Below are 19,764 nucleotides of genomic sequence, written 5' to 3' on the forward strand. Positions count from 1 at the left end.
TTTTCCCTAGAGGGGGGAGCCCAGCATGTGGGGCTCTGCTGCTGTGGCTGAGGGTAGCTGGGGATGTGTCAGAGCCCCTAGGACACGGATGGGCTCAGAATCCTGTCGATCCACTCTCACTGCAGCCTAACAGCAAAAGGCTCAGGGTTTAGTCTCCATCCCAGGAGTGTTCTATCACCTGAATACATTTCTTAGCTGCTAATGCCATGGAACAGTGGCTGTGACAAGAAGCCTCGGACACAGGACAAAAGGGATCAAAGGATACTGACTTCTGCCCAAGAGACAACAGGAAAACCGGCATTTACTGTAAAAGTTCTAAGGCCCAATCTCTGTATGCCAGGTTTGCAGATAGTACGGTGCTCCCCATGTCTTCTGTCAACCATTAGAACTGCTGTCCACATTGTCCCGAATGCTCGAGATCAATAGGCTACTTTGCAGGATGTTCATTAGCTAATTTATCCGCTTATCATGAAGTCAGCAGCGTTTGTATCAAATTGGTTTATGGCCATTATATGTGCTAGTGTAATCGTGTAATGTAATCAACTATTCTGCAAACCAGTGAGACATGAGTGCAAAAAGAAAGAGTTATTGTTACTAAAGAAACCACATACACAACAAAAAAAACCTAAGTGGAATGTTCTGGAAAGACTCGACTCAAATTTGCTTAAAAATACCATACAGTAAGGTGCAGGGAGCCAGATGTTAAGAGACTGGAATACACAAGAAAACTCTAGGAAGATCCGGCAGCCAGACTACTTCCCAAATGTCAAAATTCTTATTCCATTTTAAATAGAGATGGAATTTATAGATGTTATATTATAGGAGAGGTTCGTGCAAGTAAAATGACAAACTTTAATCAGAAAAAGATCTTGGCCCCATATCAAAAGATTAGCAAATAACTATATGCATCTCTTTTAAACTAAAGTAAAATGTGTCTTCTTAATGGTTGTTCCTTTCTTGAGCCAGTTTTCCCAATTAACCAACCAACATATTTGCTGTCCCCACTGCGCTGGATATGAGGTCATCTGTATATTGATTTTTGCCCTTTTCGTACCTTTTCCACCCTCTTTCCTAAAACCGAGCAGCTACTATCCGCCCAACACAGTGTCACTGCAGAGTTGTATTTCCCCAGAACTACAGCCTCAGGGTTGCTCTCCAAAGCGACAGGGAAAACAAGAGACCTGGAGTGGCCAGATGTGTTTGGGGAAAGCGTCAGGCCATACCCTGTCTTGCAAGCGCACAGTGCCCCTTAGTAGACTAAGAACAAAGAAATAAGCTTACTTTGTATAGCGCAGATTTCCCCAAACCTTCCTTGGGAGCAGCGCCCTAACGCCCTGCTGTACAGGACACTTTGGGAATCAGGGCTTTAGGACCCACAGAAGAGGGTAATGTACGCTCCCTGTTCTTGAGCAATTTACAACCGAGTCAGAGACGGAGAACATGCAGGTCTGACACACGCATCCACGCAGAACAAGTGGGCAGCGCTATTGGCCAGGCTAAGGGTCGGACGATGGTGAAACCAGCAGGTGTTACAGATCAGGGTGCAGATCAGCCACCCACCCCTGATTGATTCGCACAAATTTAGCCTCAAAAACTTGCTCTTGTTCCACTGTTCTAGAAAGTTTAAGGAGAACTAACATTTCTTAAGTGCGACTGGGCATCAGGCACGGCACGCTGACATCTGTTATCTCACTTAATTTTCATAATCATAGAAAGGGGTATTGTCTTCCTTTTTCAAAGAAATAGACTCTGCGTGAAGGCAGGTTCAGTGGGAAGGCCTCAGTTCATACCCATTTGCTTGGCTTCGTAGCCTGTCGTTTCCACTGTGCCCGGCTCCCAAGAGCCGTTACAGCCTCTTTCCTGAGGTGGGGTTGGGGTGGGTGCCCACCTGCGTCTTGGTAGCCAGGCTGATCACGGGCCAGCCTTGGCCTGCACAGGACAGCTGTGTTCTCCCGTGTCGCCAGCCTGGATTTCTCCCCTCCTCCAACAGTCCTGACTTCAAAGGCCCAGGGGTCACTCCCTTGTCCTCTCCCGATGCTGCTGCGAGGAAGGCATTAACTGGGGAGGACTTTGCCAGGGTTAAGTGCTTTATTAATAGCACCGCGCGGTGTGCACTCTGAGCTGGAGAGGGGCCAGGGGTGGGAGGGTGCGGGCACAAAATTTTACTCAGGCTTTTCAACAAGCCTTCCCACTGTCCCAGGTCCCTTGCATGGAGCCCACCTGGGTCCCTCTTTGCCTTTTGCTTTGTGCTCAGAGCACCCTCTCTCCTTTCCGCCTTGACCTTCCTCTGCCATCCCAAGTCTGTCTGGAAGTGGCTGCGAAGGGGAAAGAAAAGACCCCGAGCTAAAGAGGAGGTCAGCAGGAAGGGGCGAGAGAGAGGGTTCCTAGGCTTCATCACTCGGCTCTCGGCGTCACTCCAACTTTTCTGCACCTTAACCCGCAGCTTTCCAGCCCCATCTCTCCAAATAGGTTACTGTGTGTTCCCTGGGGTTGTTTTCAAATGTATTCCTTCAGCAAATGTCTGGTGGCCCCAAGTCCCTAGAGTGGGGTGGGGAGATGCAGAGCTCTGGCCCCACAGTGAGCACCCCAGAGCAGTCCTTCCTGCCCACAGGGTACATAGTAGTTCCCAGGCAGGGTCCCTAAGACTCCAAATCTGAGAGCCACTGCCCAGGCTTAGGCTCATGACTCTCAGAGGCCCTCCCATTTCAAATGAAGGACTGTGCATTGACTGATGGATTAAGTCCCATAATCCATTTGATCAAGAAAGAGTTTCCTTAATCCTGGCTCTTCCCACACTTCACGGACCTAGTTATGTCTATAGTTACAGTCCTGAGCTGAGTGTTTGTCTTGTGTCTGTATATCTATGTCCTGCCAGGTCAGGCCAAGCTTCCAGGCTGCTCACAGAATCTACCTCTGCACCCTGGACACACACACACACACACACACACACACACACGGCCCGGTCAGTCACTCGCCTGTATTTATTGTGACAGCTCTTGGATGGCGCTAGGGGACTGAAGTCATTGGAGTAGTTCCTGACAGTAGTTCAACTGAAGGCTGCTATTGCAATGAACCCTGCAAACATAGCTCCATCTTGTTGGTGTGCGTAGTGGGCACTTTGCAAACACCACATTTAAACCTAAGGCTTTGTCTCCGTTTCACGAAAGCAGCCACCAGGCTCATGAAAGCATTTTCTCTGCCTCACAGCTGAGCTAGATACGCGAGGTAGCCGGGATTTCAGCCTGGCTGCCCCTCCAGAGTGCCCCTCTGCTTCCCCAGCGGCGGGGACTCTGGGAACCAGAAGAGCAGGGCAGGGCGAGCATGCTGCCCGGGGAGGGGGGCTCTGGGCCAGGAAGCCCAGCCCCAAGAATCTCACTCTGTTCGCGGGATGGTTCTGTTCACTTGCCCAGTACTTAACTCTCCACAGTATGTGTGTCCCACCCCCTCGGATGTCGCCCTTTGTTCGAGGCAGCAGCAGCAAGCGCTAGAGATAGTCTCCCAGCTTGAGGTCCCACATGAGCCTGCCTCTGATCTGGCCCTGGAAGGTGATGCCTGATCAGATAGGGTCTCTCCGGGGCCACACCTTCTGTAGCCCTGGGGGTGACGCTGCACCTGCACCTGCACCTGCACGCCCGGGTGCACACACACTCACCATGAGATGCTGGAAGAGCCAAGACCGCATGATATTGGTGGCATGCTTGGGCAAGACTCCTCGCTTGTTCTTGGACTTCTTATCCTCATTGTCCAGGAGGGAAGTGAGGTCAAGGTTAACCTTCGGGGCACGTGGAGAAAAAGTCAGCGTCAGCGTGGCTCCAAGTGGAGACCAGACAGCGAGGGACCTGTTGCCATAGCGATGGCCGGCTCGGGCTGCCAACCTGCTTCCCAACTCATTCTAGGGCCCTGGGAGGCCACCTTGCCCCTCACTTCACTGGCTTCTCGGAGAATGGAGGAGGGGAGAGGAGGAGGCAGAGGGGAGGGGGGGACGGGGGGAGGGAGGCAGAGGAAACAGCCGTGCAGAGAATGCGGGACAGACGCGTTCGCCAGCAGCTAGCGTTCCTGGGGGAGCTAACAGTGTGCCAGTGACTTCTGCCCAGGGCCACGGCAAGCCCTCCCAGCAGCCCGTAGGTGGGTAGGGCCGTGCGCAGCTGCTCGGTGTCAATCCCCCTTTTGTGGATAAGAACTCTGAGGCTCGGGGAGGTTAGGTGACTTATGCACGATGACAGCTAACGTCGGGTCTCAGGCCTCTGACTCCAGACCCTCTTGCTCTCCCAGGCCCCCTCTGCCTGTGCTCTGCCTCCCTGAGCTCCAGGCTGGCTCCAAGTGGAGACCAGACAGGCAGTGAAGGAGGCTTTGGTGTAACCCGGGAGGCAGCAAAATCCCAGGAGATGATAAAACCTCTCCATCACCCAGCTTCTTATCTGGAAGGTGGGGGTGATGTTACCTCTTAGGGGAATGTTGAGGAATAAATGAGTAACTGCGTAGAGTGCCTAGCAGACGGTGACCATGGTCGCCTTCCCCAACACCCATGCAAACGTGCACACACCTGGACACACTCACCTGTGTGTTCTGGATCTGGATGGCTCCCTGGGGGATTGCTTGGGTGACCACCTGACCCTGGGAGGTTACCATGGTAACTGGCTGGTATAAGGCTCCACCTGAGGAGACAACCAGTGTTTGTGTCCCCTGCCATGGAGCGAGGGCACTCACATGTAAACACTTTCTGCTCTGGGGATACTCAGCTCCTGCGGGAAGGGGTGGGGTGGGCGAGGGGCACGTGTTGGGGGAAGGCACAATAGCCTTGCTTGGTCTCTGAGGGGCTCATGAGACTTTGGCCCAGATTTGTCCCAAATCATCACAATCAAGATTTGGTGCTAACCATCTATAAATTATATAACACTTTAGTTAGGAAACTCAGCTGGGGGCACCCTCCCATTTCCTGGGACACTTGTGCAGTGTCCTGCCCCTCGCCCCTGGAGTCCCCTTGGGGCCACCTTTTCTCTTCCCAGGGGTGTCCCCACAGTCCCCTGCACCAACCTGACACCACTTGTGAGTTGACAGTTGTCATGGCGATGTTGCTCTGCTGGAGTGCTGAGGCTGGGACCACAATCCCCTGGGGGTTAGTGGAGACTCCGGACATGGAATTGGGAGAATTCTGCAGGAGGTCCTGGCAGTAAGGGAGGCGTGGTTCGTGACAATGCTGCTAAGAGCTTAGACGCCGCAGCCCAGTCCCTCCTACCCCTTTCCCCTTCCCGCCTGCCCTCCTCCCTCCTTCCAGCTCCTACCCGGACCCAAATCTGAAAGGCAGTTCTCATGGCTTCTAGAAAGTGTAAGAAGGCTCAACACTAAAAACAACCGACCGTCCGACCAACCAACAACAGTCACCCTTGTAGCCATCCTATCCCCCTGCAAACCCGAGGTGTAAATTAGCCCATGAACCCGAGGTCCCCGCTTGGCCCCACTCTGGAATGTCCACTACTGATGCTCAGGTTCCAACCCCAGAGATTCCCATTCACTTCGTCAGGAGTGTGGCTGGGTTCTGGGTTCTAGAGGCTCCCAGGTGGTTCTGATGTGCAGAGGGGCTGAGGAGTGGGGCTGAGAAGCAGGCCTTGCGTCTCAGCACCAGGCGCCCTTCACACTCAGCTGGCCCCATGCGCTCCCTTCACTCCCGCACGCACCTAAATCCCAGCACTTATGACACCAAGTCCACACACAAAGCAACCTCCAAGGCTTTATCTTTGTATCCTTAGCACCCAGCTCAGTGCCTGGCACCTAGTAGCTACTAAAAGACTTAAATAAAAATAAAAATAGCCACCCTAGCCTCCCCATAACTCATCTTCTGAGGGCACCTCTTACGAGCCTCAACCTTATGCACATTTCATTGATTCCTTCCTCTTCCTCAGGCCCGGACAGCCAGCCCTGCAAACAGAGTCCCTTCCCCGAAATCGTCAACCTGCCAGCCCAATTTTCCCAGGGGACAATCCTTGAAGTTAGTTTCTGCAGTAGCCAAAGCAGCTAAAAAGACCACTTTTTTACTGGCACCCTGCTCCCCTCATTGCCATTTAACAGCTGGGCAAGGAAGTGCGCAGACTTGATGCTGATGGACTGCAGCCAGAGTAGAGGGAAAGAGACTGGGCTGCAGGCTGCAAGAAGGGACTGAGCCTTCCCTGCCTGGAGGCTGGGCACTCGGGGGGGTTGTGAGGAAGGAACTGGGTGGGTGAGCGGTTGGGTCTTCAGGCTTTATTTGGAGAAGGTGAGACACGCAGCAAGGGGTGTGGTGGGAGGCGCCATGGAAGACCTGCCCGGGTCTCTCAGCTCCTCCTCCGACAGCTCCTCATCTGAAAACAGGGCTTGAACCAGATGCTCAGAGTTTGGATCCCTAAGACATGTGCTGTAAGGACTTAGGTAAACCGTCAAGAAAAAAGACCAAATATGGGGAAAAAAGACCCCAGCTTCCTAGGTTTGGTTTCAGGACTGACAGAAGCTTAGGCCTTAACCTCCAGGGAAGGTCTAGAGTGTGGAGTGGGGAGAGACGTGTTTGGAGGAAACCTTTAGCCAATGCCCGCCTACCTGCAGCAACAGACACAGGAAGAGTAGTAGCAAAGGCCCAGGGGACCACCATGATGGGTCACCTCCCGGACCCTGGCACTGGAAAAATTAGAGCCTCTCAGGAAGCGGTGCTCAGCACTGACACCTGCATCTCACTGGTCAGCCCATCAACCCCCTTGGCATCTCCTCCAGAGCTGCCGTGTTTACCCCCCGGACTGTGCCTGGTCCAGAGCTGCACCCAGAGAACTGGAGCCATTCTCCCTCCTCCACCTACCGTGCTTGGCAGGGCCTCTCGTTGGAGGCCTCACTTCTATTCTTGGCTCACCTCTGTGGTTGTGACCTTGGGGAAGGGGAGGGCAGCTCTGGCCCTACCTTCCCCTTTCTGAGACTCTGTGAGCACCTCCCAGCCAGTGGGGTTTCTTCTTTGAGCAGAACTCTTGGCCTTCCACTTATTCAGTTCAAGTCGAACCCTGATCTGACTTGGAGAAGCCTAGAAACTGGAAAGGCCCTTAAAAGCCACATATTCCAACTTCCTGAGGTACAAAGGAGCTGAGGCTCAGAAACTCAAGTGCCTTGTCCAAGGTCTCCAGCTGGTTAGCAGCCATAGGACTCCACAGCCCTCCTTCATCCCCAACTACTGAACACACCTGCGCCTAGAACTGGGCCACAAGGTGCTCCTTGAGTCACAGGGGTTCAGTGACTAGTCAAGGAAGGCAAGGCCAACAGATGACCCAAACCCAGAGCACAAAGGCAGAGTGGGCACCAGAGCAAAGACAATGGGCGTGGGCACCAGCAAGCAAGTCAGGGCCCTTCTGTGGGCCTTAGCCTCCTCGTTTACAGATGTGTCTGCCCAGTGCTGACATCCAATAACCCTGAAAGCCCGAGTCTTCACCTACGTGTCTGCTTCAAGGTTAAGCTCCTCTCATCCAACATCCCAGCCAACCATTCTCACAGGATGTGACCAGTACGATGTTATTTGAAGCTGAAGAAAATCCAGAAGGTAAGTTTACAGAGGAGGGGGTTCCTCCATGCACTCACCCTAAACCTCATGGCAATGACTTTTCTTTCTTTCTTTTTATTGAGTTTTTTTTTTAGAGAGGCAGGAAGGGAGAGAGGGAGAGGGAGATAGAAACATCGATAAGAGAGAAACATCGATCGGCTGCCTCCTGCATGCCTCCTACTGGGGATCGAACCGCAACCTGGGCATGTGCCCTGACTGGGAATTGAACCAGTGACCTCTCGCTGCATGGGCCAATGCTCAACCAACTGAGCCACACCGCCGGCGACAGTGACTTTTCAATGATCTCTTGCTCGGACTCCACGCCATGGTGATCCTCAGTGGGTAAGGATATTAGGGGATTTCAAACATAAAAGTTGTCCCAGGTTTTCTTCCTCCCCAAAACCATCCAACAATGTTAGGAAGCCACAAAATCAGTAAAATAAATACCAGAGGTGCGCCTTGGGATTCAAGCAGCACACATTTTACCAGCCAGAGGCAAAAGGTGAGCCATCAGCACCCACGAACCCTTCACTGCTTATGCACAGTCCGGCTGGTTCTGGGCCTTGCGGCGGGCCCGCCTCCATGCCTGCTCGGGTAACTAAGGGCGATGTATGTACTGGAGCAGGCCCTTCCTTTCCTACCCTTCCCTCTTCTTTTGGGTCTGTGCTGGGAGGTGCTGAGAGGCAGCCAAGTTCTATCAGCAAAGGAATGGAATGGAGAACCTCTGGGGTGGAGACCCAGGGCAGGGCCGACTGGCAGAAAAAAGCAGCAAAATCTTGGCATCCCTGAGGTCTGGGGAAATGATATTCACCCCTTACATTTGTAAACATGAGCAGATTTACAACCTGCCGGAGCACTGGGGTGGTTTTAAAGATACAGATTCTTAGGGCCATTGAATCAGAGACCTGTGCTTCTACTAACCTCCCTCAGATGATCCCAAAGATCAGATGAGTCTGGAAACTACCCATTTATCAAACACATTGAATATCAGAGAGCATTCTTTCCCCATTTTTATCTCACCACTACCGATGCGGTCAGCAGGAGAGATTATTCTATTTGCCTGAAGAGGAATTGAGGTCCCAAGAATGGAAATTATTTCCTGGAGTCAAGTAGCTGTGCCTCGAACCCAGGTTCCCCGGCTCTGAGCATAGTGCCGCAGCTCACACAGAGAGCTGTGCTTTGTGATCAGACAGCCAGGCTCCCACGTGTGCGGTGACTGGCACGTTTAGACGCCCAATAAATCATTTCCCACTTCCTTTGGCTAAAGTCACTCAGCTAGGGAGTGGCACAGCCATGACTGAAACCTGTCCCAGGAGTCTCAGAGCTGCTAGGGCTCTTTACTTGGCAATAGAAGAGACTCATCTGGGGATGCATGCCTGCCTAGCCATGGTGGTGAGTCCTTGCCGCATGCCCCTCATTCCTCCTTCCACCTAAGAGGTTCCTGGGCCGAAGGTGCACCACTGAAGTCAAGGCTGTAGCCGCTGACCAGATCTGTGACTTGACTTCGCAGCTATTTAAGGTTGAATCTCTGTCTCTATGGAGACAACAGGGCTCTGAATCTCTGGGAACAGCCTATAGGTCTTTCTGAGGAGGAAGCTACCATGGCAGCTGCGGGAGCCCTTTGGGGAGAAACCGTTGGCTAAGCATAAGGTAATATTATCTTCTCCCCAGCTTCCTCTTGGGGAGCATCAGACTCCAAACCAGGCGGATGCTGCTCCGTCTACACCCAAATAGAGCGGTTTCCTTCCAGACTCCTGAGCACCCATAGCGAGGTGAGGAGCACATTGCATACAGTTTTAGTGACATTTTCCAGCTCCAGTCTCACATCTCTGCTTTAATTGTCCAGGAACCAGGGGCTGAAAGCTGGTTATACAGCCCAAGAGCTCTTTGTCTCGTCCTATCAGGACCACGGCACAGGTGTCCCCAAGCCTAGGAAATCGCTGGAAGCCTGGGAATCCTGCACCCTTTCCTGGCTTCTGCAGTGGAGCCATTCATTCAATTGGACTGGGGAATACGTGGCCTCATACTTTCTAGTAGTAAGATTTATTTCCTGGAAGGAAATGGGTCAAAAAACTGAACACTTTCATAGTTTTCCAGGGATGATGGATGTTTCAGAGGGTACAGACCAGGTGACTTGGGAGTCAGCGGGAAGCTGGCCTCCACAGGCCTCCCCAGAAGACTGCCCTGCCCTGCTCCTCAAGTGCTGTTTCCCTGAGACGGAGGCCAAGGGCCCTCAGGAGGGGGCAGAGCAGTAGCGGAGCAGCTTGAAAACAGCCGGGAGCTTGCACTCCTGGTCTCCACCCATGGACCAGCTGCAAGGCCCTCACTCCCCGGGGCCATCACTGGTCTTACTGGACCACTGTATAGTGGTCACTGGGTGAGTTTTACTCCAAATCTCGTTTTTGCAACAACAACAACAAAAAGATGACTTGTTGAAAAGACAGACCTTACTAAGAAAAAGTGAAAGCCTCTGTGATACCTTTGGAGGCTGAGAGTGGCGGGGCGGGTGGGGAGGGCACAGTGGACTGACAGTCACTATGAACTCCGACACTGTGGGCCACAGTGTCGCCTGAGGAGGACCTGAGTCCCACCGGCCAGCCACAGTTCTTCACGGTCAACAGCGAAAAGCTTATGCTGCCTGTGAAGACTTCATTTCCACTAAAGGAGGACCTTTCTGGAATAAACCATGATGGGAAGAAGAAATGAGGAGTGACCGAAAGAGCCGATAGGACAGCTGTCCTTATAAGTTATTTTGAAAGGCTGGGATTTTTATCTTACCAGGATGCCTGTGAAACAGCGGAATAAACTGGGTGACTTGCAATGGCCCTTCCACCTGAAGATTTTACAAAAACCAACGCCATTCCCTAAGACTTATTTTGTGGGTGGGTTGAGGGAATTGGGAGCCAGTGAAAAGCCGAGTGGGCCCCAGCTGTCTGCCATCCACATGCCCGGCCACTAGGTGTCTCTGCTGATCCACCAGCTCAAATCGGCTCCCCAAAGCCTCCCCAAAGCCTCCCCAGGCCTCCCCAGGCCTCCCCAGGCCTCCCAGGAGGGCGGGTTTGTCCTCTGACTTGCCAGGGCTGGGTGGGGTGTGGGGAGATGGTTCTGAGCGCCTCGCTTCTGCTCGAAAGCTTGTCCTGACAATCCCTGGGCATGCCCATGGCCCAGCCTCTTGACTCTAATGCTTCCTGTGGGCCTGATGTACTGGACACATAGCACAGTGCTTTTTTCTTACGCCTGTGTCTTATTTCCCTAGCTTGGCTGCAGTTTTTTTGTGAGATTTTTTCTTTTTTTCTTTTTTTTTTGAAAAGAAGGGTCTATCTTTGAATTCCCCTAAACTGCCTAGCACAGTGTTGTGCACACAGTAGATGCTCAATTAATATGTGGCCTGCCTGGGCTTTGGCCTGAGATGGAGTGAGTGTGTGCCTTAGGTGGGGTGGGGAGGTTGCCGCTATCCCCAGACACCCGTTCCTGGCAGTGTCCCTTCATTCTGGCAGTGCCAGTGTCCTGTCTTGGGCCGGAAAAAGCTGGGTTCCCAAACTCAGGGATGCCAATCACATGTAAACAGCTACCTAATCCTGTTCTTAGTCCACTGCTGTTGGGGGCTTTAGTCTCAAGGGAAAGGCACTCTGGCCTGTGGGGACATGGAGCAGCTGCAGCTCTTAAGGAACATTCCTTCACGTAAGGAGAGACCCGCTCAGGTTTCACGGGGCTGGCTGCAGGGGCTGCCTTCCTGGTCTCCCGGGCCCCTGAGCTGGAGGGCTGGGGGCGAGGAACTGGCAGGAGAGATAGCGTTAGTGGCTAAGGCAGGATTTAAGCAGGGTAACTCTCAGAACTCAATTTCCTGTCACTTTGGTCTGGGGTGCCCTCTTTTCATCTCAGTGGTGATCTTGCAGGTAGGCCACCTTCTCCTACTCCCGCCCACCAGTAAGACTCCCTGGTTAGATCCTCAGGGTGCTTGGCCACTGGGCAGAACTTTGGGGGGGCATGGCTGAGGTGTCTGTCCCCCATCCCCTTGGCCTCCTGCTAATCTTGAAAGTGCAAACTCCTTGTTAGGTCAATAGGCAAGTCTACCTTCCCCAAGGAGGGATGTACTGATTAGCCCCCTGTTTGCTCAGGGACTAGCACAGCTAGAGAGTTATATCTGGTCCATCAAGCCCAGCATCTCGGAATTATGTTCACTCTGTACCTCTCTTCTCCCTATTTCCAAAAGATTAGCAAATCCAAATTCTTGCTTCCTTATAATTGAGTTCTTCCTCTCTAGTCTCTAAATCCCTGAGCTACAGCTAGGTAGGGTCACCCCTACCTATCCAGGCCCCAGGCCCCCTGGTTCTCCTTCCTGTGTGTCACAAAATGTAAAAGGACTTATAAGTAGAACATCGACTCTGGAGTGACCTGTCCCAGACTCTGCTGCTTATTAGGTGTGTGACCTTGAACCAGTGTCTTCACTTCTCTGAGCTTCCCTTCCCTTGGGTGCAAAGTGGAGGAAATAATGTGCACCTTGCAGCCTCTGTGTGAGGAGAAAATAAGGTAACACGTAAAGCACCTGGTACATGCAGTGTTGGAGATGGAGGGGGATCAGTCCTCCCCTTTCTCTGCCAGGTCTTCTTGGAGCAATACAAGCAGTGGCTGGCTACTTGATTAATTTGTCTCCACCTTGTCCTCCAACCCTTCTCTACTATCTTTAAAATCTTTGGCCACTGTGTTAGCATAGGTGGCTAGATAGTAATAAAGAAAGGGCGCAAAGACCTCATAAACTAGGGAGCTGGATCAGATATTGGGCCTCCTTCATGAAGAAGCTGCAGCCGTCACAGGCCCATTCACACTCCTCCGCCCTCGGGGCTTAATCTTTGGGCGATCCCTGAGCAATCTCATGACCGGCAGCAAGAGTCTCCCCTGGGGAACTGATGGCCAGGTACCCAATTAGGGGGACGGCGGGAGGGGAAGTTCCTCTGCTGGGCACATGCCCAGTAGAAGCCAAGATGGCCCAGGGGGAGGCATGTGCAGCAGAGGCCACGATGCAACCACAAAGGGAAAGAGCCCAGTCTGGGAAAAGGGTCGGATTGGATAAGGGACACAGGACCCTGGAAGATCTAGGAAATGGACTGGTCAGGGGGAGGGCCCATAAAGAGCCCGTGAAAAATTGGGAAGTTGATTGGTCTGTTTGAAAGGGCACCTGGTCCTTTCCAAGCCTGAGATAACATACAAGTTCAACAATGCTCTCCTCCCCCCAATATGTGCTCACCCCATTTGTTCATATGTTCTCTCTCCGTAGCAGCCATGCCGCCCTAGAGTCGCCTGCGGTCCAGTGGCTGCTCAGACTCAAAGCAGAGGCTCCAGGCCGGAGCCTGGGTACAGCAATGCGGCTCCTGCCTGAGCACAGCCTGGAACAGAGACTAAGCTGGCCAGATGGGGACAAAGGCTGACCTGGACTAAGCTCTGACATGGACTGAACCGATGGCACAGAATTTTTGGACCCTGGCCTTTCTTTGAGGCTTGATGAAGACAAGGTTGGACTTTGTCCATCGCAGGATGGACAGAGGTGAGACACCAGAAACCTGGGGGCAGCTTTCCATTTCTATCCCAATAAATCTCACCACTGCACCTCAACCTCCCATGAGTGGGTCCCTGGAAATGCTTTTCTTGCAGCTCTGTGAAAGAACCCCATTTTCACTGGCAACAACTAGACATCATTATTAGCTTCAAAGCATAACCCCCTCAACCCCCAACCCCAAATTTGGCTGCAAGACACTCCATCATTACATTTGGAGGTCAGAAATCATGTCACAGCCGTTTTTATATCCTTGGAACTCAGCAGGTTCGGTAGGTACTTGAATAGACGCCTGGTGTGTGAGTGGCAGCTTTTTCTCCAGGGACTCTAACAGGCTGTCTCTGTTCCTTACCTTCTCCCAGCCTTCTCTCTATACTGGGAACACCCACCTTCAGAGATCCCAGATAATCTACTGACTCTCCCCTTCCCCCAAAGAAAAACCTGCCTGAAATACCCCCTCCCCCAGGAAGTCCTCCCAAGGCCAGTGGATCTACACCTTCTCCAATCACAGTGGGCAAAGCCTTCCTGCTGCCTAACACACACTGGGGTTTGCCCATTCTGTCTTTGGGCAGGAACAGACCCTGGCCATGAGGGGTGCAGGTTGTGCCTGGGCTTTCCCTGGGTGGAGAGAAAGGATGCTGAGTGGTGGCTGGGCAACCTCAGGCCATACACGTGGTTTGCTCAACCCAGACCCCTTTCTGCAGCTCCTCTCCCGTCTCTTTGGTGGCTCCTTTCTTGCCCTTCCTTGGCACTCCCTTGACCCTGAGCCTTCTATGGCTCACATAGGTTGGCTCCTCTGGTGTGACTCACAGCCCCTCTCACTGAGACGGGAAGCTTCTCCTGCCTGATCCCCTTGTGTTCTCATAGGACCTAGCACGGTGCACGCAGTAAGTGCCTCACAAATGCTTGGCGACTGAATGAGAACTGTGGCTCAGCCCGGTTTGCTCTGGCATAGAGCTGAGACTCAAATCTCCATGGAGACAGAGGGATGGGTTTCAGGTCAGACTAATACTTGGGCAAGGCAGGAGTTAGATTCTCCCTAGTGGAATGGTTTAGCTTGTGCCGTCTAGATAAAGACAGGAGAGCCCCGAGTCGGAGTCTAATACGAGCCTTCTCGCTGAGGATGCTCCCCTGCAGGAAGCCTGGGCCCTGAGTCGGACCTCAGGCAGCGCAGGATGGCTTCCCAGGGACGTGGAGAGAGCAGGCTGTGGCCCGAGTCCTTGAAACTGTTTTAGTTCTCCAGCTTGGTAGAAGCCGCCTTCTTTCTCACACCCCATCCCTGTTAGCCCCCAAAGAGAGAGCTCCCCAAGCAGGGAACATGCCTGACCCCACAGAGCTGGATGGGGTCACAGTATGACATCTGAGGAGGTGGTGAGGGGGACTCATCCGAATTAAAAAACATCTACTTTGCTACACAAGGCAGAGTGATTAGCACATGGGAAAAGCATGAGCCAGCAGTTTGCAACAAAGCTGGCAGGCGCAGGAATGTTGATCCTGAGGATCATGTTCCAGAGGGGAGACACCCCTCCCCAGGCCAGGCTGGCACTCCGCGCGCCTATTTCAGGCTGGGGGATTAAGATCGAACCACGATAAATGTGCACACACACATGCACACGCACACACGCACGCACACATGCACACACAGGACACTCTTTTCTCTTTCTCTCTGTACTGGCTCCTGCGCCCACCTCCCACACTGGGCAGTCTCTAACCACAGCCTACCTCAGCGAGGCAATGACAGGAGCCTGGCCAGGGACATGGATGGGGACAGGGCACGGTGCGTCCTACTCACTTTACCACCTCCCCACACCTCAGGCCGCACTGACTCATCCTTCATGTTGCGATCACTGCCAGTCCCTCCGTCTTTCCTGCCCCTCTCTCGTCACCTCACACCCCCTCCCCGGGTCTGAGCCTCTCCCCATGTTGCCCTCCCGTCAACCCTTCAACCCCTGCAGCTCCTCCAAGCCTCTCTGCACCTCCTGCTGCACGTCTGTCTGTCTTTCCCTCCCCTCTTCTATTTCTCCTTCTCTGGCTTCCTCTTGCCTCTCCGTCTCTCGCCACCTTTCTCATCATGTGACTTCTTTTGACAGATATTTACTGGCCGCCTCTCATAATAATATATAAAATACTGTCTACGCAGATGATGTTTGTCATCTAGGGGAGGAAAATGGGGCTTACACACGGACTCGAATATAAAGTCACATGTGCTGTTTACTGTACAAATGGCCCAAAGTGCTCCAGCCATTAGCTGAGAGAGAAGAAGTCCATTCTGGGCGCAGCATCGAGGAGGCTTCCACTGGGACAGCAGCCCTGTTACTGCCCTTGCAGAAGAGGCTGAATTTGGTTCTGCAGAGATGTGGAAGCAGCACCCAAACAGTGGGCAGGGAAGGGACGGTGACCTGGGAGGGCCTTGGGTGTGAGGGGGAGATGTGAAGACTCGGGGCAAGCTGGGTTTTTGAGCAGGAGAGTCACACGAACAGAGCGCTGGGAAGATACATCCAGCAACAGAAGCTTAAGAGGGGTGTTTGTGCGCACATGTGTGTGTGTGTGTGTGTGAGTGCATGTGCATGTGTGATTGTGCATGTGCATGCGTGGTTGTGTGCACGTGTGTGAGTGTGTGTGCAGAAGCCTGAGGTCAGCCAGAGCAGGTTCGGAAGCCCTGGCAGCAGCCTGTGTGTAGTCACCTTACTTACCCACTGAAGCCTGAACTAAGTAGGTGGTGGCCGTCGGAGGAAATGAAAGGCCAGGTTTGGGAAATACCTCGCTGAGTGCGTTTTCCTCTCTTTCCTGCTGTCTTTGTTTTTGCCCGATTGTCTGATTTCTTTCTAAGTGGATCAGAGTCTATCTGCAGTGGCCGCCTCAGGGCCCACTCCGTGGTCAGGCAGAGATCTGATTCGGGTCATGAGAGGAACCACAGTTCTTTGCTTTTCTCTTGGATCTCAGAGGCAGCGAATGCTGGGATCCCAGGAGGACTGGCTTTTACAGCCAGTGTCTCTGAGACCTCGCTCACCCAGAGCCATGTTTGTGTCTCCGCCTGCTTCCTGTCTCCAGTGACCCTGCTGTAGACGCACTTGGCAGCCTCAGGACCCCAACCCTGAGCGGCCTCTGTGACTGCTCAGTCCCCTGGCCTTCCTCTCTCCCCATCACCCTGGTACACCCCCAACGCCAGAGCTCGGGGTAGAGTCGGCGGACCCAAGAGGGGAAACCCAGAACCTCTCCAAGGACCTGATTATTTCCAAAGACTGGTGCTAATTTTCTGATATGATCCTCACATCTCTGTGAGGCACTAAACCCTCATTACTTTTCCTGACCGATGCATTCTAATTAGATCAACACTTAAAAAAAATTCACAATAGCCACAGGATGGCTTTCCATCTCATTAACTCCTCACTTATTATTTTCATGAAAATTACTGATAAAAATGTGCATCTCCATTTGGTGAGGCCTCACAGCCTCCTCGGCGCCTATCTTGCATCTCTCCCGTCACCCGGGCTGCGCAGCGTCGCCATGGTAACCCACAATAATAGAAACTAATAAATTACAAACGAGATGCTCGTTGAGCAATTATTGTCCTCTTTTATGCAAGTTTCTTGCTAATTTTGATCATAAGGGAAAGTACAATAAGACTCTGAAGGAATGAGTCTATTTCAAGAGAATATTAGCAAGCAGGAGTCTGGGCGGCTGTTTCCAGATCCGTAATAAAGTGGTTTGGTGATTTCAAGCAATGGGAAGAGCAAATAAACTTCCTGCCGCATGTCCCATGCACTGTTGTGTCCCACAGAGATGCTACTGGGGTGGGTTTGATGTGATACTTGTCAAAATGTACAAGGCATGGCTGGCCTTCTAGAGGTTACCCTATCCTTTCCCTTGCCTCTACCAACTTAGACTGTGCTGGTCCTTAAAATTTGGGGATTAAAAATGGCACTGCCTTTCTCAGGCGCTCTTTCCAGCACCTCTCGCCAATCATTTTTGGAAGATTTCCCTGTATCCCCAAGCCTGACTGACCTATGAGCAGAGGCTACTGTAAACCTTCTGGGGACCCTCCATGGGTCTGTCCTGGACTCAGGAACTCGAGTGGGAAAGGAAAAAAGCAGGAAGCCTATGCCTTATGTGGGTACCAGTGAGTTGGATGGAAAGGTGTCACCAGGCAGCTTCCTTAGTTTGCAGGTTGTGGGAAAATATTCTGCCCTGGGGAGAAGAGCCCATTCTCACCCACAACACATAGCCACAGTTTTCCACATTTCCCAGTTCCCAGGATGAAGGTGGCTGGTGACCCTTGAGACACTTGAGGTGACATTTACAGTGGCCCTGAGCCTTAGGGAGATAGGTGTGCCTGGGCAGGGTGAGCAAGTACACAACGACCAGGGAGAACCAGCCCCATGGGAAGCTGTCTTCATCTATCAGGTGGGCAGGATTCAGGGGAGGGCCACCGCCCCAAACCCTCTTCCCAGGAAACCAGGGAGCTCAGCCAGCCTTCTGGAGGAGTCTGTGGGGCTGGGCTATTGGGGTCCATTCCCAGCTCTGTCCCTGAAAAGCTTTCCATGATGACTAGAAGGAGGAATTGATCAGAGGAGGGCCCTCTTGGTGGAAGGATCCAATGAGTCTAATCCACTGTTCTAGGTCACCAGGGACCTTCAGACATTCCTACATCTGGCTCAGGAGATAGGACCCAGCCCCGTGTTACCTGTGAGTGAAGGTTTATGGAGGGCTGGTTGGGGGAGTAGGGCCCCCCGAGATCATTCCTGAGCAGGTTATCGCTGTGCATCTTGGTTTTGAGGCAGGTGATGTAACGGTTACAAAAGTCCTTGCAGAGTTCATTGACTTTCTCCAGCTCCAGCAGGTGGATTCTCAGGACCTGGATTGCCTTCACCATCTGCGGAGAGGAGGAGAGGTGAGCCCAGGCGTTCATGTCACATTCTCCTCGCTGCCCTGACACCCCCTCCCCCCAGCCCAGAGCTCATCGGGGGAGAGGAGCGCCGGCCCTGCCCCAGGTATACGCTTTCTCGTCCACGCGATCTGCACTCTCATGAGCTACTGCCAGCCGCTTGCTCGCCTTGAGCCCACTGCTGTCCCAGCTGTCCTGAGGCAGTGGTGGTATTCTGAGAACAGTACTGGCCTCAGAGGTAGCAGACCAGACCCCAAACCCCAGGCCTGCCATTTCCGATCCGTGTGGCCTTGGCAATTGCTTACGCGATCTGCACCCTATTGTCTGACAAATGAGAATGATGTCCTTGCAGGTTGTCAAGAGGATCCGGTGAGGGATGCACGAGCCGCAAAGTTAGAGCACCGAATGAGCGAGAGGAAAATGGAGGTTAGAGTTCCCTGCAAGTGCCTCAGGGGTCAGGGACACGCATGCCGAGGCCATCACGTGACACAGGTCACCTTGCAGGTGCCTCACGGATCCTCGCCCAGGGACCGAATCGCCCAGCACGACTTAGCCCGGCGCTGGAAAACCTGACTGCGGTGGTCTTCTCGGTGACCTTTGGGTTGTTACGTGGACCTGCCGCCTCTTCAAGGGGACATTCCTAACCTTCTCATGGCAAGAAGCCATTTCTCAGTCGAAGCTTCTCCCTTGATCACTGTTATTAATATAAAGAGAAAGTGCTATGGGAAGAATGGGAAATAGGGGGTGAAGGAACAAAACTGCCCTTGATCCGACATCCTAAAAGGGGATAATTTTTCTGTCTTTTCCACGTGCATATAGTTTAGCGCCGTTTCAGTCACCTGCGCATACACGTTCGCGTCCCATTTTTGCCCCGAGTTTACCAGATGTAGTTTTCTAAGCGGGAAAACTGTCTCTCCTCTCCCTCCGGACTGTGAGCTTCTAGAGGCAGGAATGGTGTCTCGTTCGCTCACCGTGGCATCCTCAGCACTGGCACATATGGATGCCGTGTAAATGTGTATTGAAAGGGTGAAAGTTACTGAGGAAATGTATTTTTAATTATTACGAAGTATTCCAAGTGTGCCATATTTAACTAATTCCTCATTTGGGGGCATTTCTGTGACTTCCAATTTTTCAATTTTATAAAAAAAAATGTTACAGTGACTGTTTTCCAAGCTTATAGCTTTTATTCATGTTTCTGCATTATTTCCTTCGGATGAATTTCCAGAAGTGACCGGAAAAAGAGCTACGGGCATTCTTTAGGCTCAAGATAAATATCGTCAAGTTGCTTTTCAAGAAAGGGTCGTTTAAATGGTGCTGGAGCAATTGGACACCCACAAACTAAAAGGTGAGTCTCGATATAAATCTTACATCTTATGTAAAAATCAACTCAAGTGGATCAAAGACCTAAATGTAAGACATAAAACTATAAAACTTTTAGAAAAACAAAAACACAGAGAAAATCATCAGGACCAAGGACTAGGCAAACAGGGCTCGAATTTGACACCAAAAAGCACAGCCCAGAAAAGGAAACCGTGATAAATTGGACCTCATCAAAATGAAAAAACATTTGCTCTTCAAAGACTCTGTGAAGAAGATGAAAGGACAAACAGGCTGGGAGAAAATGTTTGCAAACCACATATCTGACAAAGGACATATCTGGAGTATATAAAAAAGCTTTCAAAACTAAACAGTAAAATAACAAGCAATCCAATTAGAACATGGGCAAAAGGCAACATCAGACTTTTCGCTGGAGAGGATACACAGATGGCAAATAAGCACATG

The 19,764-nt window shown here is 52.1% G+C and overlaps 1 protein-coding gene across 3 annotated transcripts in view; it reads right to left on the minus strand.

Moving 5' to 3' along the window:
• Positions 1-19,764, minus strand: part of PKNOX2 (PBX/knotted 1 homeobox 2) — a 257,258-nt gene that overhangs the window by 13,379 nt on the left and 224,115 nt on the right. For 2 of the 3 annotated variants that reach the window (XM_081123538.1, XM_081123537.1), the window contains exons 6-9: positions 17,782-17,970; positions 5,035-5,164; positions 4,558-4,655; positions 3,653-3,772 (exon numbers count right to left, since the gene is read on the minus strand). In XM_081123538.1, coding sequence (XP_080979664.1) covers positions 3,653-3,772; positions 4,558-4,655; positions 5,035-5,164; positions 17,782-17,970 — 537 coding nt within the window. The remainder of the gene's footprint in view (positions 1-3,652; positions 3,773-4,557; positions 4,656-5,034; positions 5,165-17,781; positions 17,971-19,764) is intronic. The other variant, XM_081123539.1, reaches the window with a different exon arrangement.

Source organism: Miniopterus schreibersii (assembly GCF_964146895.1).
Source record: "Miniopterus schreibersii genome assembly, chromosome: 20".
NCBI lineage: Eukaryota > Metazoa > Chordata > Mammalia > Chiroptera > Miniopteridae > Miniopterus > Miniopterus schreibersii.